General features: G+C 39.8%; 1 protein-coding gene across 2 annotated transcripts; it reads left to right on the top strand.

Annotated features, from left to right (window-relative positions):
• The first annotated feature begins 662 nt into the window (after positions 1-662).
• si:ch211-212o1.2 (uncharacterized protein LOC492735 homolog) lies at positions 663-25,178 on the top strand. 2 transcript variants are annotated; one of them, XM_042744152.1, is made up of 7 exons: positions 663-823; positions 1,051-1,215; positions 14,392-14,511; positions 14,686-14,777; positions 18,946-19,090; positions 20,157-20,369; positions 24,022-25,178. In XM_042744152.1, exons 1-7 carry the CDS (start codon positions 814-816, stop codon positions 24,141-24,143), a joined length of 867 nt encoding a protein of 288 aa, XP_042600086.1. In that variant the 5' UTR covers positions 663-813; the 3' UTR covers positions 24,144-25,178. The 2 variants fall into 2 exon arrangements, with proteins under 2 accessions (XP_042600086.1, XP_042600087.1); XM_042744153.1 differs by lacking the exon at positions 663-823 and adding an exon at positions 839-947.
• The last annotated feature ends 1,077 nt before the right edge of the window (positions 25,179-26,255 follow it).

Genomic DNA, 26,255 nt, shown 5'->3' with positions numbered 1-26,255 from the left:
TTCATCTACAAATCTCAATTATGTACATGCAGTTACAATTGCATGAGTGCACTGTATTCAGTTAAATTGTTTTTTGACATACCATTATGAATTACATATTATTTCTTTTTCTGTTTGTTTTGTTGATTAGCCTATATTCTATTCTATTCTATTCTATTCTATTCTATTCTATTATTATACATCCGACAAAACAAACGGGAAAATATATATATATATATATATATATATATATATATATATATACAGTGATATAATTTATATTATTATTTTGTATTATATTGTGACTGTGAGCGTTTCAGTACCTCATAATCAAACAGATTAACATAAACATGAGATGATATGATTATTTTATCTGTTTCTTATCAACAGGTAGTACAGTAGTCGTGTGTACTTAAACAATTTCGCCTTAAGATGATTGTTTCTCTTATCAGCGTCTCGTGTGATAGACTCGCATGAGCTGTTAGGGACCATCAATAAAATACCGCGCAGTTTTGTACGATTTTAACATTTAATGGGCAACCCCTGTATAACCACACACACACCCACACACACAAAATCGTTAGTAAATATTTAAAATATAATGTATTTTAGTTAATTATATTAATCCTCCGAGAGTAACAGCCAGTGATTGTAACGATTGTTTCGCGTCACAACGCAAACAGACATTTTACGACTGTCCCTAAGAACACTCCACAACACAGAGCACAAGAAAAGTTTTGCAAATATTCACTTTCTTCAGGCTATCGGACAGTTTAAAGACCTGGCTCGGATGCCCTGTGGGGAATACTATTTATCAGTCATTTAGCTCACGAGATGAAACAAGGTAAGCAATAATTATTATAATATGTCTGTCTATTCTAGCGAAGGATCAGACAGGCAGTTTGTGCGTATTTTAGTTCCGGGTGTGTTTCACTAAAGTAGGAACCTCAGTGGGTTTACCAGGAAAGGTGTGTCGTTTAGTGCTAAACCTAAACCCCTGTGTATTAGTTACTAAATGCATGATACAGCGTCATTATTAATGCATTTTCTCTGAAAACTGGCCATCATAAGGGAGCATGGCTGCGGCGCTGCTGTCAGAGACGGAGATCAGGCATCGGTCTATGGCAGAGGAGGATCCGAACGGGAATGAACATGGGGCGGCTGCGCGCAGCACCTTGCCTCGCTGGGGCCCGCAGCACGCCGGGGCACGACAGCTCGCCGAGCTTTACTCTCCGGGTAAGACAAGCACATCGGGTGTCATTAAACACATCTGTGTTTATATGAATCGTTTTTCTACTGTTTCACGTTGCAGCAGCATCGGGCCACATTAAGGCCAGGAAAGCACGCGCGCACACACACACACACACACAAGTTACGTGCAGCTTTGTGCATAGAGGTCAGTTTGAGCAATAATATGACAGTGTCAGTGACAGCAACGCATAGATGACATAAACATAATATAATGAGTGCTTGTATAACAACCTCCTGTAATATAAGACTTCCTAGTTATGTGTTGCGTGCATTTGCTACTTTGTAAAACTTGTAACACTGAGCGTTTAAACCCTTAGAAGTAAATGACACTAGAAACGGTACCTGTCAGCACCAAGTGTTAAGGACAAGAGAATCATTTGCAAACTGTTTACTCTAAATTGAACTAGAAATGATTATGGTAAGATTTTTCAATAAGGTTCCATCCGCTCTTGATTAATAGCATTAACTAACAATGAGCAATACATTTGTTACAGAATTTATTAATCTTTGTTAACATTAGTTAATCAAAATAAAGCCATTCATTGTTAGTTCATGATAAGTTGTCTAAATAATATTAAGAGATACAACTTTTGATTTGAATAATCCACAGTATTGGTAAATGTTAAAAGTAACTTTAACTGTTATGCTTTAGTAGCCTGTTTTTCTTCAATAGTTCATGTTAACAAATAGAGCCTTATTAAAAGTGTTGCCATGATCTTAAAAATCAAGCACGCAATAATCTAGAATGACAGCAGAAGTCTATTGTGATGTTCCTTGATGTTTCCAGTTACTAGACATATTCGACAAGCTGTGTTTCCTCTGATATTTTTTATTTGACCTGTGTCCGCTGTGGGGAGTCTGACACGGAACACCAAATAAACAAATTAATGCATGTTTCAGATTTGACTTCATTCCACTTTTGGCTTAATGGAAAACAGCTCCATCTCTGCACATCATGAGCCGGAGATCAGCAGCGTTAGGAAAAGCCTTTAACCCCCAACCCCACCATGCCATCCTTCTACCCCCAACTAAAACAAGATTTAGCATTGAAAGTCCCCCTCCACTGTCCTCTAGCTGCAGAAGCAGTCTCATTGTGTCATGGGACGCTTGTAGTGTGCAGCAGCAATTAAAACTACATCGATTTAACTCAAAATGCTATTAAGAATGATAATGACCACTCCATTTTCTTTGGGAACGCACCCAGCGCGTTAAGCAGATGCTAACACCGGCACGTCCAGCATGTAAATTACTTGGCCATGTTGAGAACGTTTGAGAGAAGTTTTGCGAGGTTAATAAGATAATGTTGTGATGATTCTCTCTGTGAATGGGGGGGTTGGGTGGGATTGTGGATGGGATTTTTGGATGAGCTCAGTCGAGTTTAGTATCCACCAGCTGTGAAGTGCATGTCGGAGAGGCTTATCTGTGGGATTCTCAAGGAAAGTACGCTGGGATTGTTGTTTTGCTTGTGCTGTGGTTTGCATGCTGTTTGCAGTTGTAATTACCACACTTTTAAAGTTTATAGTCCATGACATACAGGATTGTGGTTGGGGGCAAAATAATATTTCATAGTATTGCAATATTTTACCTCAGCATATGAACCAATATTCTTATAAATATTTTATTTTTTAGATATACACTACCTTTCAAAAGTTGTTTAGGTTGTCCCCAATGTTGTATTTATTTGATCAGAAATCCAGTAGAAACATTAATATTGTGAAATTTTATTTTCAATTAAAATAAAAAATATATATATATTATATTTTAACATGTAATTTATTCCTGTGGTGGTAGAGCTGAGTTTTCAGTAGTCATTACTCCATTCTTCAGTGTCATGTAGTCCTCCAAAATTCACTCTAATATGCTGATTTGGTGCTCATTTGGAAACATGTCTTATCACTGTTTTTCTTGTGTCTTGTTATTATCAACAATTTTCTGCATAATATTTTTGGAAAAACTGTGATACATGTTCTCTTTCAGGATTCTATGATGAATAGAAGGTTCAATAGAACTCAAAATGAAATATATTTTTGTAACATTATAAATGTCTTTACTGTCACTTTTAATCAGTTTGGAATCCTTGCTGAATAAAAGTATTCATTTATTCAAAAATGACCTTCATTAAGAACTAGTCTTTAAGACAAAGAAAAGCACCCTGAACTATTTCCGATTCTGATTTAAATTGAATTTAAATGTTGTTAGCAAACAGGAAATAGAACCGCATTTCGAACATAAATGTAAGGAAATAGTACAATTTAATTAGTTTGTAACAAACTGGTAAAGAAAGCTTTTGATTGTTTTTAAAAAAAGTCTGACGTTTGAAGGTTTGTAAGCCTTACGGAGAAGAGAAGTAGAAAGATTGATTGTAAGTAAGTTGTGAGCTTACTTAAACTTGGCCAATGTAATTCCAATTCAATGCATTTCGACATAGACTGGGAATCTTAAATTCTTTAGGTTATTTATTTCCATACAACCAGAATCATAAGAATTTATTTTTGCAACTTTTACGCCATAGGTTGGCGCCACGTGGTTCCAAAATGGCACTGACTCATGGCTCGCTTCTTGCAGGTATCAAACCATCAACCTTGTGGTTACCATTCCTGAATGTTTAAGTACACCACACCACCCCCAAATGTTCTTGTCCACCTCAAGCCCTTGCATATTTCCTTTAATTCAATCCTTTATCCACAAAAAGTGCCATAGACTTGGAATCCAATGGTTCGGTTACCTGAGAGACTCTTGACTTCTTCTGATGGAATTCAGCTGGCATGAGCTGATGCTGAACTGTGGTCCATCTGGAGAGGCCATGGAGAGCAGAGGGTTGAGCCACAGAATATAATGTCAAGGATGCTAAAAGCAGACACTCCGGGGGCTTGTCTGACGCTGGTTTGTGCCTGAGATGAGGTGAGCGGGAATGGCGTTTGGAAGTGTTGAGGCTTACTGGTGAAAAGGGATTGATGAGGCTTCAGTCTGCTCAATGAAGCCTCCGGCTCATTACTGTAACCCCAGGACAGCGGAACAGCTGGACGCCTCTCCCCGCCATATGTCTGCGTGTCATGCACCACTGACTGCTCTTTGTGCTTCTTATCCCACTTTACAGATTCGCCGCAAAGTAAACAGGATTTACAGGCTACTTTCTGTTTCCCCCATCGCCTCTGCCAGCCGCCATGCTCTGGTTACCGGGGCGCTTGCCGTGTGTTCGAGAGAAAAAGAGATCAATATAGTATTACATCGCAAGATCTAGTTTCCTATGCAGTCAGCGATCTTGACTTCAATTGGTTTAGTCACTTCTTATTTGTGGCAGGCTGATGTCTTGACTACAGAAAAGTTTGAACCATGCGGAAAGGTGAATGATACGAGCTGTAAATAGGTGTGGACGGCACTATATACACACTGAACTACAAGTGTGAATGTGATTTTAAGCTTATCAGCTGTCAAACGCCACTATATTTATTTATGGTAGCAATCCTGCAGATAAGTCAACAATGTGTCAACACTGCACACCAGGAGCGTTACTCTTCTTTGTGTCTGAATCCGTTCCACCACAACAGTCCACTCGGAGATACATTCCTGTTATATACACACCTTTATGTTTGAGAATAAATTGATTCTTCCTCTTGGAGGCTTTGAAGTTAATGTGAAACTTTATGCAATTCAAAAGCACATATATCTTTTCTTTAATCTTTCTGCCTGGAAACAATGCTGTATTTCCAAGGCACAGGGTTGATACAGTTGAACACTTTTGTTTTATTTTGTTGAAATTATTTACAAGATTGGTGACATCAAAAAAAAAAAAAAAACAATTGTTTAAATTTTTTTTTTAATCTTTGCTACTTTTGTATGGACATAGTTTTCTGTATTTTTTTTCCACACTACTCTATTATTGTGATATGGTCTATTTCCGATTTATCCAATGATAAACAGTGCATTAAAACAAACTGTGGTTGATTGTTTTATGTTGGTCAGATGGTTTCTTCCTGTCTAAGTGGCTAGTTCTGGGCCAGAATAAACTGCAGTATGTAGACTGTCTGCCAGTTGACAACAAACAACTGACAAACAAACTGAGTGATAATTTGTTTAAAATTATAACTTAGGCTTTTCTTAACTGGAGGGGATGAAGATAGGCCATTTGCAAAGACTACACAAAGTCTGACCACTTGAAATCCAGCTGTTTGCTTTCCTGTCACTGTAAGTTGTGACTTCTTGCCCTAGATCAGTCTGGGGGCATCTGTTGGCCTTGGAGATGAAAATTTACTGAAGAAATCCACACTGAGTGTCTTTAGATCGCAGCTGCTATGTCTACCTTTAACCCTGTGATCTTAGGTTCACTTCCCTATCACTCTCTCTTGATTATCTAATCTCTGCTTTAAATACTCCTGGATGTACAGTAGCTGGAACTGAAAGTGGCTCTAATGAGCATTTGGAAACTTTCGAAGCCATTTTTGAACTTTTTACCAGCTACTCTCAAGGTGATTTTTGGTGAACATATGATGTCAGTTCATACAGATGTACTAGCAGAGTAATCGCTGTTGTACTTCACATCAAGCAGGAACATACACCACCATAAAAAGCTTGGGGTTCCTTTGTTTGTATATTTTTTTATTTTTAAGAAAATTTTACTTTCATTCAGCAGCGATGCTTCAGATTTATCAAAAGTGTCAGTAAAGACATTTATAATGTTACTAAATATTTATTTTGCACTTTCTATTCATCAAAGAATCCTGAAAAAAAAATGATCAGTTTCCACAAAAATATTATGCAGCACAACTGTTTCCAACATGCAGAATGAGTTAGAAGTCTTTATTTGTCAGCCACAGTAAACTATATTTTCATTGTTCTGCACCCATTATCTGTTAATAGTCAGCTAGCAACAGAGACGCTGCAACATTTCCAAGTAAGAAATAAAAGTTACAAAAGAGCCTGAGCCAAAAGGAAGCAGTTGATCTTTCGGCTTGCTGCCTTGTAGGCAAATTCTCCGGTCTGTGGCGCAGGGCCAGGGGTGTGTGTTACAGCACAGAGAAGAGACCGGGCCACGGAGTAGAATGAGACACCAGACACGTCTGCTTGACACTGAGCATAACCCTGCCTTCAGCCCTGCTGCACTGCACCACATACTATACAACACATCCAAACACACCCACAATCCATCTTCCATCTCACTGATCAACACCTCCTTGTACAGTATGAGTATGTGCTTCTAATAGATTGTAAATCTATTGGTTAGATTTTTATCACTTTTTTTTTTTTTTTTTTAGAATGCATTATAAAAAAATACAGATTAACTGTGCAATGAAAACTGAATGAGAAGACTGCCTTGACGAATGAATGAACTAACATCGAAAATGACAAGATTTCTCTTTCAAATACATTGTTTTTTCAGGTTTATATTTATCAATGAATCCTGAAAAAAAAAAATTAAGCAGCAAAGTTGTTAATAATAAAAATTGTTTCTTATTCACCAAATCAGCATATTACAATGATTTCTGAAGGATCATGTGACACTGTAGACTGGAGTAATGATGCTAAAAATTCAGCTTTGCCATCAAAGGAATAAATTATAAATTGTAATAAATTTGTTTTAATTTGTAATAACATTTCACAATATTACTGATTCTAATATTTTTTTGACCAAATTAACAAAAAAAGCATGAATAAAAATGGTCACACTTTACGGTGTCCTTGTTACATGTTACACGTACTTACTATTGTAATGACAATAAATGATTTATAATTACATGCAAGTAACCCTAACCGTATGTAGTTACATGTAGTTAATTAATATCACTTAGTATTTAAATGTATAATTACACTGTAACATGGACACCTTTAAATAAAATTTAACCAAAAAATCTTACTGCTTTAAACTTTTGAACAGTAGTGTATGAGTAGAGCAAAAGTTTAATTTTTATTATAAGAAGTTGTGTTGGACTCTCCTATGTACATTCCCATGCAGATTTTGTTACAGAAGCCAAAATATAAAACATCTGTACTTGTATGACTTTCTTCTTTGAAACATGTACTGTAAGGAGATGTTTAGCAGAATGTTCAGACTTTGTTTTTATATGGTGACTAGGAACTTAAAAAAAGCACTATGACAGGACTTTTGCACTGTACTTCATCTTCTGAAGCCATACAATAGCTTTATCATAGTCCTAGACCAGTGTTTCTCTATCTGCCAAAGCTCTGAAATTCCATTTATGCGTTTGAATATTTAAATATGGTTTGTTGTGATCTTGACAGACTGCTTTAATGATGCAAACCCCTGCTCGCAATTCACTTTCTCTTTTTTAAATCAAAACTTCACAGTCTGCTAAATGTCTTTTGTGTTCCATAGAAGAAAGAAACTCATACAGGTTTGAAAGAACAGGACTCTTTGTGATGATACATAACATTTATGTACTACTACAAAATATTTTTTTCCAAGAAGTAGCAAAACTTTCCTTAGTGTCGGTTGTTAAATTACACTCCGGTTCTTGCAGATTCTGTCCTCTCTTGTGGCAAACTGCAGACTCCAGCTAATGGTCTGTGCAGTCTGATGACCGCAGTTTTTCTTGCTAAACTGCTGGATGCAGCTTTCACTGATTTAGAGAGCCGAACACCTCTGGGTGTGCAGCTACTCTAATCTCATAGTCACTTTCTGACTGCAGAACTATTGCATTTCCAACTCGGTTCCTCTTGAAGTTCATTCACATCAGCTCAATCAAGCACTTCAAGTTGCTTAGCCATGTTATCTTATTAGGCCCGACCCACTGCCAGGTCAACACTGCCCCCTGGCAGCACCAGAGCCCATTCTTTAATGCTTTTCTTTTCTTTCTACATGTGCATTAGAGTCCCCTTACTCAGTGGAGTCTGACCTGCTGTATAATTTATCCTGCCTTCCCGTCAAACTCACACCAGTTTGACCCCGTTATGCCTGCCGAGTGCTCTTGGCTCTCGTACGCTGACCCTGGTGTCAAAAGGTCACAGGTTCAAGGTTCTGAACGGCTTGCTCTTGGCCATAAACCTGAGATGGTCTTGTGACCCAGGCCACAGCAGAATCAGGCACTCGCTATGTGACACAAAACATATAGTTTTGCTCTGGTTTTCACTGCGCCACCCTGTCCAGCATGAACTGCACACCGGCAGCGTAAATGAAAGCCAAGTGGGCTCTCGAGGGGAAAGAGGGAGAGAAGAAAAGAGAGGGAGATGGAGAGACGAGGAGGAGGGGAACCTGGCTACCTGCAACCTCTCCTGCTGGGCTTCTCAATTATACACACACCAGGGCAGCTAAATGCATTAGGACCTCAGCTGTATACATGATACAAAACCGGATTCGCTCTCTCAAACGCACACACACACTCGAGCGCTTTTGGAATGGGGGGGGGGGGCAAATGCGGCAGGATGTTAACGGCACACACAGAAAATTGTCTCTTTTGCATGCCTACACGCACATAGAAGCGTACCAGGGCGCCCAAATACATTTGGACTGGAACCACACAGCCTGTTATTAATATTTGATGGAGTTCTCCATCAGCTTTCTGTGTGAATTCAGGTGGTTTGTGGCAGTTGGGGACAGGGACAGTGGGTGAGCCATATAATTACTATTATCTAAATTCCATTTCTAAACGCGGCCCTTCCCGCGCCATCCTCAATCAGCACTGTATTTAGAATGGAGTTCTCGGTGAAGTGGCTCCGCTGTGAATTTTCAATATTTAAAATCCACTCTCTGCATTTTAATCCCTCTCTCCCTTATTAATGAATTTCAATCTAAAGGCCATAAACCTGCTTAACTCTTTGCATTCCTGAGGTCAGAGGTTCAGATTCTAGTTCGTAATGTAAAGATGTGAGGAAACATGATTTTGAGTTTATGGGACGATGTGTTTTGTTCAATATGTCTGTCCTGACTGATTGCGTACAACCTCTCGCCTTGACCTTCAGCGCTCGTCACTCTGGAGATTTGGAGATATTAAAAGGTAGCGTGTGTGAGTGTGTGTGGTGGGGGGGGGTGGTCTCAGGGGTCGCTCTTTCCTAAGCCTGTCATCTGTGGCCCTTATCAGGGTCGGTCTGACTGGGTACACACACAGAAACGTATAAATGTGTCTGCCTATCTCTCTCTTTAAAAATGGGTGTAACTAGAAGGAATGGGAACCGAGAACCAGTTCCTTTTTGTATGATTTTGTAATAGGAAATCATATACAACCTTTCAAAAGTTTGAGTTTTTTGAGTTTCAAAAGTCTCTATTGCACACCAAGGCTGCATTTATTTAACAGAAAATACATTAAGAACTGTAATATTGTTTAACAACAAAAATTTAAAATGTTTTCTGTTTTAATATCCTTTAAAATGTAATTTACACCAGTGATGGCAAAGCTGATTTTAGCAGCTATTATTCCAATCTTCAATGTCACATGATCCTTTAGAAATCATTAATATGCTGATTTGATGCTCAAGAAACATTTTCTGTTATTAAATAGTGACAAAAACAATTGTGCTGCTTAATTTTCTTTCTTTTTTTTTTTAAAGATTCTTTGATGAATAAAAGCCATCTATAGATTTTTTTTTTTTTACATGATACATCTTTACTGTCACTTCTAATCAATTTAATGCATCCTTGCTGGATAAAAGTATTAATTTCCTACAAAACATTTTTTGAACAGTAGTGTATGTTTTCTGAACATTGTACTATGTAATCTAGTTTCCCCACAAAAGAAATGCTGTGTTGTTTATGAAATTGAATTGAGTGCAACAAAAGAAAACGGGTCACTGGGAAATCATACAAAGTCAATAAATAGACTCCTACTTTATATTTCTTTGTCTTTGTGTTGTCTGATTTGTAAACAGTAGTCAGTCATTTCATGGATTGGTCAAGAATACTCACAAAACAGCCTCAAAGTGACTCACTGACCTAAAGAACAGAATTATTTGCTTCCTTAAAAGTATTAAATATTTGTTTATCTTTAAGGATTCAGAGTCTCAGTTGTTCTTTTTCTATGATTCACATCCCTAGTAATCAACTTTTGTCCCTAGTGGTGAACTTTTTTGTTCACCCAGTCCAAAATGTTTTTGTCTCTCTTCTGTAACAAACAACAAAAACAAAACTGTCTATCAGTCCTCACATACTTGGCTGTTTTTTGAAAATAACATAGAGCATTGTATGGCACAAAGTGTGTGTGCGAGTGTGTCTGGGTACATGTGTTAGCGTGTGTGTCCCAGGTTGAGTTGTCCACTGAGAACAGATGAAAGCAACAAGGCCTGTGACTGATCCATTTGTCCTGATCAGGGGAATTCTACCTCCCTCTCTCTCACTCTTTCTCTTCCTCTCGCCATGTATGACCCACTTTTCCTGTCTCTCCCTTCTTTCCCAAAGTCCCCTCTGAAGACAGGCCTACAGAGAGCTGGCAAGGGGACAATGTGTGTGTGCGTCTGTGCTATTATGTATCCCGCTAAATATAATTGTGTGTGCTAATATGAGGTTCATTTTCCTGGCCAGCATTTGATGTTCCTAAATCAATACCGTTTCCTTTTTGCCCACATGTAGATGCCCTTGGCATTGTTAAGGGGGAGGTGATGTGGGGTAGAGAATGGCTCAGTCATGGCATGTTGGCAGGACTTTGTGGCGTGGCCGGCCCTCTGAAAGGCTGCTATTCTGAGTCTGTGAGTTGCTTTTTGTCTGCTTCTCCAGAGGAGGTGAGAGCCGTTCTTTCAGTGCCGCGGCTGCGCTGAGAACAGAGGGGCCCGCGCACCACCACAGCCCCATCAGGAGAGCCTGCCGAAGAAAAGAGCCCTTTGTTCGTCGAGGATAGAGAAAGAAAAAACACCCATCTCTCTGCAGCACAAACAACACATACTGTTCACACTTGCTGACTTCTGCTAGCGTGACAGGTGATAAACCGCCACCACGCCCCCTGCACCCCTCCCCTTTTCATCTGAACTCACCTCGACTCGGCATGGGATCCAAGCGTCCTATCAGACTACCCATCAGCTTGTTAGAGCTATAAAAGTTTTTCTGTCCTCATTTATTACAGGATTAGTTCATCCAGAAATGAAAACTGCCATCGTTTAAGTCTTTCCAAAACTTTTTGAATCCGTGAGCCTAACATGAGAACTGAATCAGTCTGATTCAAGAATGAATCATTTTGATTCAAGACCAATTTTGTGAACTGGATCAGATGATTCACTGAAAAGATCTCATTTCATTCCCTGCTCTTTTTATGAGCTACTGTAGCACAGATATAAAAATGTAATAGAACTTAAATTTTGGTTTGTTTGTCATACAATTCTGTTGTATTTCTTCAGAAAACATGCACTTAATATTTTAGTACTTTTATGGTACTTTGAAGGGGATAGTCATGTTTTTTCATGCATATTTTTTTTTTTTTTTTGTGGAACATAAAAGAATTTTTTTTTTCGCCTCACACTGTATAACCGTGCTTACATGCATCAGCAGGTGAAGCGTGCCAAAACCCAAGGATGGACGACGGTGTATTACAGCCTGCCGCAGAAACTTGCGCACATTATGACAGAGCGAGAGAGCAAGAACGCCATTAGCATTCACGGACGTTGTTTGGCACTCCAGCCGCCCCTCTGCGTCGAATCAGGCGTCGTTGATTAATTTCAGCCTATTAGCACCCCCTTTCCTCCCCCCGCCCCTCCCAGGTTAATTCCCCACGCCAGCGAGTGGGAAAGGGGGCTGCGGGTGTGAGCGATGGTGCAGGGGTTGCAGGGGAGCTCGTTGTTGTCAGGACTGTATTAATGAGCGCACCGCTCAGGTCCCGTGGACAGGGGGACGGTGTTCCTGGCTGCGCACGGCGACGGTGGCTCTGTCGAGGCCTGGCCTAGTTTCTGCCCTCACCAGGGAGCGGGAGGATCCAAGGACTGACGCTGATCACCTGACAGCGGCCCCACTGCTGCGAGAGAGTGTGTACGCACATGCCTGTGTGTGAGAGAAAAAAAAGCCAGGAAAGAGAGGACGCAAGTGCTGGAGTGGGAAAATGTTTTTTTTTTTTTTCTAAATTTCAGTTTCATTTCTGTCTCTGAATAATTTTGGAAGTTCTCAGAGATGGTGTCATGTTAAGTGTTGATCAGCAGTAGATATTTTCCCACTTTTCCTATCCGTGATATTCTATCAAAGGAGCTGTAATATTGTTCCTCTACAAAAAAAGAATTACTGTAAAAATACTCTTTCAGATTTCGAGACCATGTTTGGGGTTGCTGTGAAATTGTTGTAAAGAAAAGAGCACTATGTCTAGTTAGCCCTCATGGTCCTACACCTGGATGTGCTGCACCTGGACTTTCTCATCCCTCAACTTCCTGTTGAGCTACCTCATTTAGTCCAACTTCACAATTCATTGCGCCACCAGAAAGTGAGTATGTGCTCTATAACAACATTAGCTGACCCTGGATCATCTGTTCCCTTATATATTTACTGGTATATAGAAACAGGTGTATTTTGTTTGTTTTATGTTCATACATGATACTGTACGACATGAGTCAGAACAAGAATTTTATATTCTCCCTCTTCCTGATGGCGTTTACAGTACATTGGTATTAGTATTTCTTCAGCATCACAGCAGTCATATTTTAAAATAAAAATGAAGTCATAATTTATCAAAGTTGTGAGTTGGCAATTAACATCAAATGTGGTATATTTGGTAACACTTTACAATTTTGTTCAATTTGTAAGTCAGTACACTAGCAGTATGATGGTTTATTTTAGCTCAGACACAGGATTTGGTTGTTGATGTGCAACCAAATTCAAAAGAAAGCTTTCACACTAATCTAGTAAACAATTTTACGGTCCATTAAACTCAAATGTGCACCAAAACCTGTGCATTGTGGGATATAAGCTGTTAGGTTAACGATTCCATAGGTTGGTGCTCTCATAACTGCACGAAATATAACACATATTTGTGAGTGCATTATAAGAACCGTGGTCCATCGTTCAGGCACACGGTGTTGGTTGGCCCATTGAGGCGCTATAAATAGCTGTCATCAATATCTTCTTCTCAACCTCCTCACGTTCCCAATCCACTCAGGACGGCTCCTCTAATGGCATTAAATTTTCAGAAGAGCTGAGTCCACTGCGCCTCTCCATGCCCACATCTGCCCAACAGGAGAGCAAAGGAGAGAGCGATGGAACGAGAAGAAAGAGTCAGTGAGAGAATGAAAGACTCAGACGTAGTCGAATGCGGATTAAAATATGCAAGTTTTTAAAAATGGTGATTGAACGTAGGCTGTGGAGAGATGGGGACATGTAGATGTGGTCGGTGTCCATATAGACTAATTCTCTACTCTGTTGTGAATAATGCATTAGAACTTTAATCATCCTCCACGGCCGCCCGCCGTGCCACGCCGCTGTCATGGTGGTCTGAACAGTGCCCGTTGTGGCCCCTCCATCAGTGCCCTCTGCCCTGACCTGGGACGTTATCTGTGTCAGGCAAACGCGCCATCGCAAGAGATCCTGACCCTCGCCTCTACCTACAACTTGTCCTAGTCTAATCGATTACTCCTGAGCACACGAGATAATGGGACACACACACACAGTTACACACGTTCGGCTCGTCTCCTGTCCGCCGACCCCGATGACCTTTTCTGCTTTTGAGAGATGTCGGTTCGCTGCTGTCTGTGACCTCGCAGTGGACACTGTAGTTAAATATACTGTTACTAAGGAGAATTAATAACATTCAAAAGATGGCACTTTGAGTTTTTTTTTTTTTTTTTTGCATTTACACCTGATGAGAGTTGTTATAGTCTAACTATTCATCCAATTACTGACTAGTCAACAAGGCAGTTATCTATTTATTTTTTTCCTCCATCTGTACTATTTCAAAAAAGTGTCCTTTTCCCCTTCTGTTGCATCTTAAAATGTTTGTTGTTTTGGTTGTTTTTCCCCGTTCTCCTTTTGAATATTTATTTTATTTAAATTTATTTCTCTTTTATTTGTTAGTGTTGTTGGTATTGGTCCAATAAGTAAATTAGGGTAATATACGGTATTTAAGGCAGGAAATGAAATGATAGACAAATTATCATCAGACTCCAAATTCATAGTTGATGTACCAGTTGTTAAGATTTTTTTATACATGTGATGTATACATTTTGTTTCCTCCTGGTGTTTCTTTTTATTTTATTTTTTTATACTAATAAAATATGCACTAATGTGGCTTTATGTGTTTGCTGTCCCTGTAGGAAAACGGCTGCAGGAGTGGATGTGTGTGATTCTGTGCCTCTCGCTCTTTGTTATAAACCTCTCCTTCCTCTTCCTCAACTTCTCCACAGTGCACATCTACAAAATCATCTTTGGCATTGGTAAGTCTTATTCTTTGTGACCTTTCGGTTCATGTCTTTCTTTTGTTTTCTAATAAAGTTCTGCTGTCATTATCTCCACAGAAACCCAGTGGTTGTAGTGCACTTTTTTCCATGTCATGGTCACTTTTATTTCAGTACTGACTGAATTTAACAGCTTCTTTATTTCTCTCAAAGTGACTGGTATTGTGACAGCAGACTTTGCCTCTGGGATCGTACATTGGGGAGCCGATACATGGGGTTCAGTGGACATTCCAGTAATTGGTAAGGTAAGGACCAAGGCCTATGCATAGTTCAGTATGTATGGCATAACTTTCTCTTTACTATATGAATGTGATTGGCTGTAGGTGTGCGGGCACATTTAGGTACAATGGCACCATATTTCTGGCACACATGCATTTCCCACACACTCATATGCACAGTGTGGTCTCTAAGCGTAGTATCTTGTTTGATTTTAACAAATGACCCTGTTTAATTTTCATATCAGCTTTTGCTCTATTGGCCTGTTGTGGTTTACCAGGCTCAAAAAACGGCGAGTGTGAAATGCCATCTCCACCCTGGGGAGTTCAGCCCTTCATGCTTTCCTGGAGCGCCACATCTTAACCCCACCCACTCTCAACCCCAAAGGGTGCTGGGAATACTCAGGAGGGTTGCATTAATGCATAGTATGGTCGCACTCTCCTTGCCCAATCAGAGAAAAGGTCACCCCCTTGCTGTCCAATTAAAAAGCAGCCGACACTTGCTTTCTGTGTCGGACAAGTAGGGGCCATGAATCTGGGAGCATTTATGTGTTTTTGTGCTGACAGGGGTCATTGTGCTATTATGTGGAAGGGGGCAGTAGACTGGCAGTAGAAAAATGGCTAACCTAAGCTAAATCCGGTCCTGTGTGCCAATTATTAGGCTACTTCTAGAAATATGGACTGTTAAATTTGATTACAGCAAAAGGAAATGACAAGTATACAGGTTTAGCAATGATCAGTATACACTTGACAATGAGTGCAGGCATGAAATTTTCACAGTTTGAGGCCTATCCTTTGAGTAACACCAATCTTTCCTATTGTTCTCTGGCTGATGTGTGCTCTATAGAGATGGCAACCTATAGGACTGAGCGATATGATGCTTTATACTGTGCAACTCCAATTAGTCTGCTATAGCATTTATACCTTGACATGATTTGATATATTTATACATTTTTCTCAATCTAGTGTTAAATACATAAAAATTAAAAGGAGTTCATCTAATCTTTTATATTTGCATTTTGTTTTTGCATTTGCATGTTTTAGCATTATAATGTATAGTGTGAAAATGGACAGATGTATCACTTACAGTATTAAACCGCTTTCCGCCACATAAATAGTAAATGGGATATGAAATATTGATTTGAGAAGTAACCATTTTAAAATCTTGCCTGTTTATTATTTTATAATATATTGTACAAAACAATCATTCTAGCAACAAGATGAACACTTCAACAATATTACTGTAGGCCTACAATTAAATACTGAATATGTTCCATTTTACAGTAAAAACAAAGAAATGAGAGAGCACATTCGTGGTGTGATACTAGACACGTGAAAGAAGCGCTGGTTAATCGCTGGAAATCGATTCCAAAAAGAATCAGTTTCGAGGCTTTGGGAATTGAGAGTCAGTTCCATCAGGGAAATTCGCTGCACATGTACGCATATAGCTGATTCTTACATTTCAGTGGTGTTCCCACACACTCATATGCACAGTGTGGTCTCTAAGCATAGTATCTTGTTTGATTTTAACAAATTACCCTGTTTAATTTTCATATCAGCTTTTGCTCATGCGGTTAAATGCATGTCCTTCAGCGAGCATTTTTAGCATGTTCACTGCTTATCTTGTGCTAATCTGAATCGTTTTCCAATAGCTTCCAATATATATATATGAATCGAACAGCTGTAGCTATGGCCTCAAATACCTGGATGAGCGATGAGGGTCCATTATACAACCTTCATGTTTGGGGAATAACTGACCTAAGAATGTCCCGACTGACCAATCATAATCAAGCATTTCTGAGAGCCGTGTAATTGATAATTTAAGATTCTCTAATATTGTCCATTATGGTACCAAACCGATGTACCGTGGTTTTGGTCATACTGCCCACTCCTGCTCTGCTACTATAAAGGGGACAGTGTTTACATGCTGGTCATTGAGGCCCTGAGTTGTCCTATATTGCCAATACTTTGAGGCCGAGAGCAGGATTGTAGAGAGCAGGTGATCTGAACGGCCCGTCCAGCTCCCGCTGTGGGTCAGACCGAGGGGCCCACGTTCTTTCGCTTTCATCATCGTCCGTCTGTGCTGTAAAACGGCTCGGCCACACCGCCCCACCGTGAAGGGGTTTCCACCCGACTCCGCAGCCACCGCCGATCCTTCTGCTGTCGAGGATAATTAGGATCCGCCGCCTGGGAGTGATCGAACTTCAAAAAAAAGCGAGAGAATTTACAGACATCCAGAACGCCGTGCTTTAAGACCCTTAACCAGCAGATTAAAGGCGGCACTTAGCGAACCGATATATATGGCTTTTTGTCCACATGTTCAAACAAGAAGCACCAATTTGAGGGAGAATCATTAATGACCGTGATTAAACAGGCACTTAAGAGCAAAGAGCATAGGGAGGAGGAAAAAAGGCAAGAGAAATGAAATGGATCTGTGTGCTCTGGGTTAAGGGTGGGGGAGGACGGGCTCCGGTCTTCGGCTGGGTTGCTAGGGCAATCCGAAGATGTGAGTCGTGATTAGGCAGAAGGCGGGTGAGGCGAGGCGAGGTAGGCCGTTAAACGGTGTGGGATTAGCGGTGGCGAGGCACAGGTTTGCCGCAGCGTGCCGGTGAGTCGACATGCACGCCGTGTGCTGTCTGGGGCTTAGCGCTCTTTTAATCTCGCGCACAGAGAGACGGAAAGGAAACGAGGAAAACAGGAGGGAACATAATTGTCGAAATATCAACAGATAGTTTTCTCTGCTCCAGCAGAGTGTCGCCACGCGCTCTCAGATATAGGTGTGATTGAGTTCAGCCCACAAACACGCGATAATGACATTTTTCCCCCCGCGCTCCGTCTCTGAAACGCTATGGTAATGTGGCTCCAAACGATTCCTCCTTTTTATGTGGAAAATAAATTACCTTCATTCTTGTATTTTCCTTTGTGCTTATACGATCCTTTCTCTTACTCCCTTTCATTTTGCGACACCCGCGAGGTTGCGGACGGGTGCCCGTCTCAAAGCAGCACTCCTGGGCGTGAGTGACAGGTGCTGCTGGGTTATGCTTTTTCATGTTGCTGGATCTGAGCCGTGGGGAAGTGCTGTTTAATGCCAGGTTATCTCTCCACTCCGTAACGTGTAGCTCGTGCCGCATGCGTCATCTTTCATTTAGGACCTAGTAAGTTACCGCTAACGCGCCAATTTGCGTCTATCAGTCAACATCTAACCCCACCCAGCCCTGTTTTATGGCCAGATCCGGGTAAAATCTGCCTTTTTGCATTTTCAGTGCTGGTTTTTGTGGTAAAACTGGTGGCTACACTCTTACTGGCATATATATATTTTTTTAATTGACAAGTCGCACAGTGAGTTGAACACGTGGTTGACTGATCTTTCTGAACTAGAAGTATGTATAATAAATTAGTAGGCTGGTTTGGTTTCACTTGTCTCTGTCTTTCTTGCTTGCATCTATACGTCTAGACGAGTTCAGTGAAATGGCACAGCGGTTTTAAATGTTGGATTTTTTTTTTTTTTTTTTTTTTACTGGACATGTCTTCTTAAAAATGGAACTTGTGGGGAAATTCTCAAAAATGCATTTGGCTGTAACAATGGTGCTTTAATGGAGATCAATTTTAAAGGTTTAACTTTTCCAGAAGGATTTTACTCTGCAGACTTTTGAACCGCTTAAGTACAACATGCTAATTAAAGCACTATTGCTAAAGATATAAAAATGAGTTCAGTCGACCCTAGTAATCAACTAGTCAGTTGACCATTGTGACCCATTCTTATTGGTACAGTAGCTGAAAGAATGATCAAATGAGCTAAAATATTTATTTAAAAAAACATGCAAGGGTGTCAAGTTTTGTGAAGAGTTCGGCACACAGATTTTCTGTGGGCTTAGAGCTCATTATCAGTAGGGTACTTCAAGCAGAGGATGTGTCTTTTTTTTTTTTACTGAATATTTTAGATTAACCTCATCTTTTTTATTTCTCACCTTAAAATGCACACCCAGTGTTCTTACAGCTTGCTCATAGTCTCTAACTGTAACACAACAGTAGCTTCTAGTTTGACCCTGCACTGTCTTTTTATAGACATACCCATTCATTACCACAGGGTAATGGATCTAAATCACAGCCCTAGACACCCCTGCCCGTTTTTCAATTGAACCTTAACCTCCCTTTCCCTGCTCCCCCCATCTCTCTTTACCTCTCTCTTTCCATTCAGGCATTTATTCGCCCGTTCCGGGAGCACCACATTGATCCGACGGCTATCACACGGCATGACTTCATAGAGACTAATGGAGACAACTGCATGATCACTATCCTGCCTCTGGCCCACATGGCCTATAAATTCCTCTCCTACCCACCAGGTATACACACACATCCACTCACTGTTCCAGTATGTCGTGAGAGTGAGTCAGCGTGACTATTTTAGAACCAATGAGTGTGACCCGAGTGCGACTCCTTGTCCTGGAGCCGTCGGTGTGTCCCACATTCATCTTAAAATACCTAAAAATTGGAAAATCGACAAACGAGAATATTGTTTGAAAAGGGTGAAATGTTTTCAGTTCCATTTTTGCTCTGCATGGGTTACAGGAGCAGCTCAGCCAAAAAAATGAAAATTGTCATCTTTTACTCATGCCCACCTTATTCCAAAACTGTATGACTTTCTTTCCTCCTTATAACACGAGGGGGAATTTAGTAGAATGTCCTAGAGTGCTTAAATGTTCCATATTTTTGGATCATTTTCTTTGTTTCTTTATTTTTCAAAACGTTCACAAAAAGATTGTATGCAAAAATCCATGCTGAGGGGTTTTGTGTAGTGATTTTATATTCCTGTGAGACAATGTTGGTAATGATGGAGAAAATGAAAATCCTTTACTTGTGCTTATGTTGTTCCAAACCTGTATGACGTTGTTCCCTCCTTATAACGTTAGGAGAAATTTAGAGGAACGACTCGATTGCTTTAATTTTCCTTCTGTTTTGTTTATTACACAAAACCATCATATGAATTCGTAAGACTTGGAATACTCCGAAAGTTGTGTAGACCACCTTAATGGTCCTTTTTTTTCACATTTTTTGGACTGCAACAACATCCATTCTATCCCAGTTATGGTTTTCAATCATTCTTAGTTAAAAACATGAAAGTAAATGGTGATAGAATGTTCCAAAATGGATAAAATTCCATGAATTCAATTGAATTAAATTCAATTCCATATAAACATTCCTGTTGCTGATGATCTACTCCATCCTAAGAAAGTTGAAAGGTCCATTTGATTTGATGTTTCTCATGGTAAAGGGTAAGGCTAGTACTTTACTACAGGGTTAGGGCATGTCGTATTTGCATATAATTTTTTTCTCTCTCTCTCTCTCTCGCTCCACCTTTTGCCATTGCTCCTTTATCTCTCCATACACCTCACTATCTCTCTTTCCCAGATGCCCTTGCAGAGTCCTACCCCTGGGAGTGTTTTGTTTTTGCGTTGGCGGTTTTTGTAACCATGACTAATCAGATCCACAAGTGGTCCCACTCCTACTTCGGCCTGCCACGCTGGGTCACACTACTGCAGGACTGCCATCTAGTGCTGCCACGGAAACACCACCGGATCCATCATGTGTCACCACATGAGACGTACTACTGCATCACCACAGGTACACACTCGTGCTTCACTTGATGAGGTGGAAGCCTTGTGTTAGTGTTGCCTTAAAGGCATAGTTCACCCAAAAATATGAAAATAATTAATCTGTAATTATTTACTCGCCCTCATGTAATGTCAAAACATAAAAGGAGATATTTTGAAAATGTCTAAAACAACAATAGATGTCATTGACTCTTATTGACAAAAACAGTGGAAGCATTCTTCAAAGTCATACAGGTTTGGAACAACACTAGGGTGAGTAAATTTTGTTTTGGGTGAACTATACCTTTAAATATACCAAGAGTCCCGTAGGCATCTTTGCAACAATAATACGTACTGGATCAGATTCAGATGAGGTAGATGAACTTCCTCTGAGAGTCTTATATGTAGTTGATCATGGTAACCTACAGTATCTGGCAAGGTTTCTTCCACGGAGCGTGGCCTGCATCGCCAGTAGCTGTGAAGAGTGGTTTAAAATAACTTTATTTTTAAAGTCAGCTGTGTGTGTTCGCACATAAGTGTGTGTGTGTGTGTGTGTGTGTGTGTGTGTGTGTGTGTGTGTGTGTGTGTGTGTGTGTGTGTGTAAAGGCATTAAACTCCCATGATAGCTCGAGCACTCAGTATGCGACGTGCGTCTCTGGGAGAGAGGGGAGCGAGGATGCTTGTGCGTCACCCTGCGCCCCAGCGGACGACAGATGTGAGTGCACGCATGCTCCAGAGCACAGACCGGTCCTTTTGACCCTCCCTCTTTCCTTTCCACTGCTGCTCCCTGATCCCACTGGGAGATGCTGATGAAGGGAGAGGAAAGGGTCTCTCTCTCATACACATACACAAATGCGCGCACTTGGGAGTCTCTCTCTGCGTGAGCCCTGCTCCTCCACCCTCCCTGACCGAGTCCCCGGGGGCCAGGGCCCGCCTTTGTGTGTGCCAGTGGCTGACAACCTCCATGTATATTTAATGCTAACCTGCTGTCAGTGCTATCAAATAGGCTTGCGCAAAGGGGGGGTGGGGGTGGTGTGGGTTTGACAAAGATGAAAAATCAAACAAACATGATGAGCTGTTCTGCTCTCCTCCTGCACCAAAAGGGTCACTGTTGAGAGAGGGTACAAACACACACACACACACACACACACAGCTAACACAGATGTGACCGAGGAACTGTGTGGTGCTTATATACAAACATACAAGGGCAATGGATGACCATGTGATGTCATAATCAGGGGCGCTGAAAACAGTACTGAGGCGGTACCATGGTACTGTAATGGCGTCAGGTGGAAATACCATTGGTACTGAATGATTAGCATGTTCCTATACCACTAGCAAGGTATTTATGTGGTACTTCAAAGAATACCATTTTACTTGCACATTGGGGGGGGGGTAGGGATGATGGAAATCATCATCAATTACTCACATTCATGTTGTTCCAAACCCATAAGACTTTTGTTCATTTTCAGAACAGGAATTTGGATATTTTTAATTAAATCTGAGAGATTTCTGTCCCTTCACTTAAAGTCCATTCCACCAAAACTTTGACACTTCAGAAAGTTTATAAGATTATAAATAAAATCTGGCTTCTTCTGAAGAGACATGGCATACATAGAGCACTCTGAATATGGTAAACGAAAGCTCAGCTGCTATTGCTTGACCCGTGAGAGAACAAAACTTATTGGTGTATATATAGATTTGTACTAAAAAATATTGATGTTCATTACTAAGGGTTTCTGTTGATTTTTAACTGTTGTATTTTGATTGTAGTTGGTCGGTTCTCTGACTGATAGAAAACAATCATCCTTTAATACTGTAGCAAAAAATATTGAGATGTATATTACAAATTGTAACGTTTGAGATATTTTTCTTAGATGTACCATAGTGAGTGTCCAAAGAACATTGTACAGTAGTATCATGGTAATTTTTGAGACTTGTTTTCATGTTTGAGACAAAAAGTATGTGAGAGTATTTTTGCATTAACTCATTCAAGTGGTTTCCATCTTTATGATCTTTTTTAGGTTTTTAGCAATTGTGTGTGAAATTTAAAATAATGCTTGACTAATATGGGTTGTTCATTGGCCAGTCACAATATCTAGAGGCTAGTGGCCAATACTAATATCTGTAATACAATTCAATGATAGCAAATGACTTATACACAACTTGTTGAAATGAGAAGAAAACATTCTCATGATTACATTTTCACATTTAAATAATAAATGCATTTATATCCACTGAAAAAAAAACTATAAATAGAATTTGTAACTTCTGTTAATTTCTCAAGTGTACATGATTATCAGCCAATAATCTCCAAATGGCCAGATGCCTCATTATTCGGCCTGGATGATATATCGTGCTTCACAGCTTTGAACTTTGTCCTGCACATTTTTGTGTGTTAAACGTCTAAACGTGTATGGTTGAAAAATGGTTTTCTTGTCAAAACCCAATGGAATGCATGTCTGTGAGCACAACAGACATAGTGGAGTTGAGGCGGGCTGGCTGGGGGTGGGGTGCTGCTACATATTTATAGCAGTAAGTGTGTACATTACTCTACTGCTAGCGCCTGATCTTCTGTCCATCCCCTGGGAGTCACCAACCAGGAGCTTCTGTGTCTCACCGCTTCTTGATGTTGTTCTCTGTACCTTCCCCTCTTTCTTCCTGGCTTGCTCTTTTGTCCTTGCTCTCTCCTTTTTGCTTGCCTTGCCCTCTCACTGTTCTCTCACTCTCTCCTGCATTTCTCTCTTTTCTCTCGCTGGTGAGTTTTCAGAAAAGTGTGTAATTCAGCGAGAGGAATGAATTTGTATGGTTGGTTTTACACATCAAGCCTGTGTGCTTCACCTTTTCTTTATTCCTTTTTCAGTTTTACTCCTGTTTCAAAGTACTCTGGCATTATTGTTTTATGACTGTTTAACGAACAAAATAAAAAATTAAGGGAAAAAATACTGCTTCACATGTATTACTATTTATTGATAATACATGAATTAAAATGTGATGATGTAAAGTTCATCCCTCTTTAATCTTGAAATTTAATTTGTGTTGTATGTATGTTTTCTAATTATATAAACTACAATTTAGAAGTTTAGGTTTGGGTTATTTTATCCCCTGTGACGGTAAAACAGAATTTATTTCAGTCTTCAGCATCACATGATCCTTGCAAAATCATTCTGATATGCTGATTTGTGGCTCAAGAAACATTTCATAATCATAATCACACCTGAAAACAATAGTGCTGCTTAATTTTTATTTTATACATATTTTTGTGGAAACCATGATGTGTTTTTTTTTAAGGATTTGATGAATAGAAAGTTTAAAAAACATTTATTTGAAATAGAAATCTCAACTGTTGCTTTTGATCAGTTGAATACATTCTTGCTGAATATTGTTATTTTGTTTTAATATTTGTATTATTTCAATAAAAATAGTACACACACACATGTATGACCAATTTTAAATCCCGTCTTTGCTGCTAATCTGTACCACACAATTATCTAGTCTTGCATTCATATTAATAACTACTTAGAAGTCAAAAAGTGTTTGTTTGTTTGTTTTTTTTTTTTTTGTTGTTTCTTTTCTCTTTTGGTCATGTCTTATCTCACATACGGCACAAAGTGAGCCGCTGTCATTGATGTCCCTTCATAAACATTGGTGCCTGACACCCTGCTTCACTTTCTCTCCCTCAGGGTGGTTGAACTACCCGCTGGACAGAATGGGTTTTTGGCGGACACTGGAGTGGTTGATCGAGAGATTGATGGGTCAGAGACCACGCAGTGATGACATGGCCTGGGCCAAGAAAACCGAGTGACCAGGAAAACAGGACTGAACCCCTCCCTCATCCATCTTTCCCCCTGTTAAGTGGGAACAGAAACCGAATATGGGCCTTACCTCTGTATCCCAAAACCTCTCTCCTGTAATGTTCCTGTGTCCCTCCATCTCCCCTAAACCGTCTTCTCCACAGCACAGAACCACAGAGCACTCTTACTGCTGGGGCCTTTTCCTGTCACAGGTCTGCTATACACAAGCCATCACCTGTTCCTCCTCTGTTTTGTAGATGTCCACATGCAACGAAATAGTAGAAAGACAAGATAAAAGTTCAAAACGGTGGTTTCAAATTGTTGAGATAATGATGAGAGACACTGTTCCGCTCGCAATCATTTCCTCAATCTCCATGTGCTTTCTCTTTTCGGTGTGTAAAATGTATGTCTTCTGGAGGTTGGGCTCTCCAGAGGACCGAAACCATGTTGTGATTTTCCCAGCATGGTTGTCATAGCGGTGCATGGAATGAGATAAGCAATTAAATATGGATTTGATTCCAGAAACTGCAAGAAAATATTTATCGCTATTTCAGACACTCTCTCCAGTTTCACAAAAGCATCTCGGCAGTGTTAAAACACTCCTTTAGTTTGGACCGAAGGACACATTGAGGATCCATTTCTCAAAATGCAGGGAAAGGGTTTTGTTGGCCAACCAGCGTGGTCAGTGCTCAGTTGACCCAACCGAATGTTCTCCCTGAATGTTTCTTACTGAGCTCGTGTTGGCCTTAAGTACAAACCCATTACACTTATTTCTAATCAGCTTACCGGGGCTTAGCGGTGATGAACATTGATTGCGTCTCTGGTGTGTTAGCCTGACATGTTATTGATATTTGGAGTAGTATTAGCAGTCTAGCTAGCTAGTGATGTCCTCCTGCTGTATCCTGTGGTACAACGGTTTAGCAAATGTTGTACTAGCAAAAGGTCACTTTAGAAAAAGGTCGATTTAAATCTGAGTTACCAAGCTTTAAGAGAATCATTAAAGGGATACTCCATCCCAAAATGAAAATTTTGTCATTATTCACTTACCCCCACCCATATACAAACAAATAAAAGCTTTGTTCTTCTTTTGGAACACGATTTAAGATATTTTGGATGAAAACCGGGAGGCTTGTGACTGTCCCATAGACTGCCAAATAAATAACAGTGTCTAGGTCCAGGAAAGTATGAAAAGCATCGTCAGAATAGTCCATCTGCCATCAGTGATTCAACCGTAATGTTATAAAGCGACAAGAATACTTTTTGTACACGAAGAATGGCGCTACGCTGATTTGGAGTGACACAGAGGAGAGGAATTGTTGAATAAAGTCGTTATTTTTGTTTTCTTCGTGTACAAAAAGTATTCTTGTCACTTCATAACGTTACGGTTGAATCACTGAAGGCAGATGGACTATTCTGACGATACTTTTCATACTTTTCTGGACCTAGACACTGTTATTTATTTGGCAGTCTATGGGACAGTCTCAAGCCTCCCTGTTTTCATCCAAAATATCTTAAATTGTGTTCCGAAGATGAACGAAGCTTCTACGGGTTTTGAACAACATGGGGGTAAGTGATTAATGAAAAAAATTTCATTTTGGGATGGATTAACCCTTTAAGGTATTTTTATTATTTTTTTTTTTTTTTCTTATTGAATGATATTTGCACTCTTTTTGACCAATGGTATTTCTCATGCAAAACTAAAGCGAAAAACAGCCAATACACTCCCGGTTTTCTCTCTCACACATATTTACACATCTACACTTACGGATTTTCATCATGTACCCTAAAAACACACTATGAACTTACTGTGGGTTTTTGTTTCTCCATTTGCGCTGTACTGATAAATGGAGACAATAAGGGTTTAATAAAGTGTTTCAGTATGGATTGTTTCACGTTCTCTTACAACAGCTGCATCTCCACAATTTGGGTTTCATTGTCTGGCTTTAAAATTAAAAATTTTAAAAATCATAGTACAATATAGCTTTCAGTCTTGTATTTGTTATTTGTTCTTATTTTCCATCTCGCAGCTAATGCACGCTGCTAGTCTGCCTTAAACCGATGTTTTTATTAGCTGTATGATTTAATAAATATCTAATAAATAACATTTGATTATTTATTGTTCT

This window comes from Cyprinus carpio, chromosome B18 (genome assembly GCF_018340385.1).
Source record: "Cyprinus carpio isolate SPL01 chromosome B18, ASM1834038v1, whole genome shotgun sequence".
Classification (NCBI taxonomy): domain Eukaryota; kingdom Metazoa; phylum Chordata; class Actinopteri; order Cypriniformes; family Cyprinidae; genus Cyprinus; species Cyprinus carpio.
This window is presented reverse-complemented; position numbering and strand designations above follow the sequence as displayed.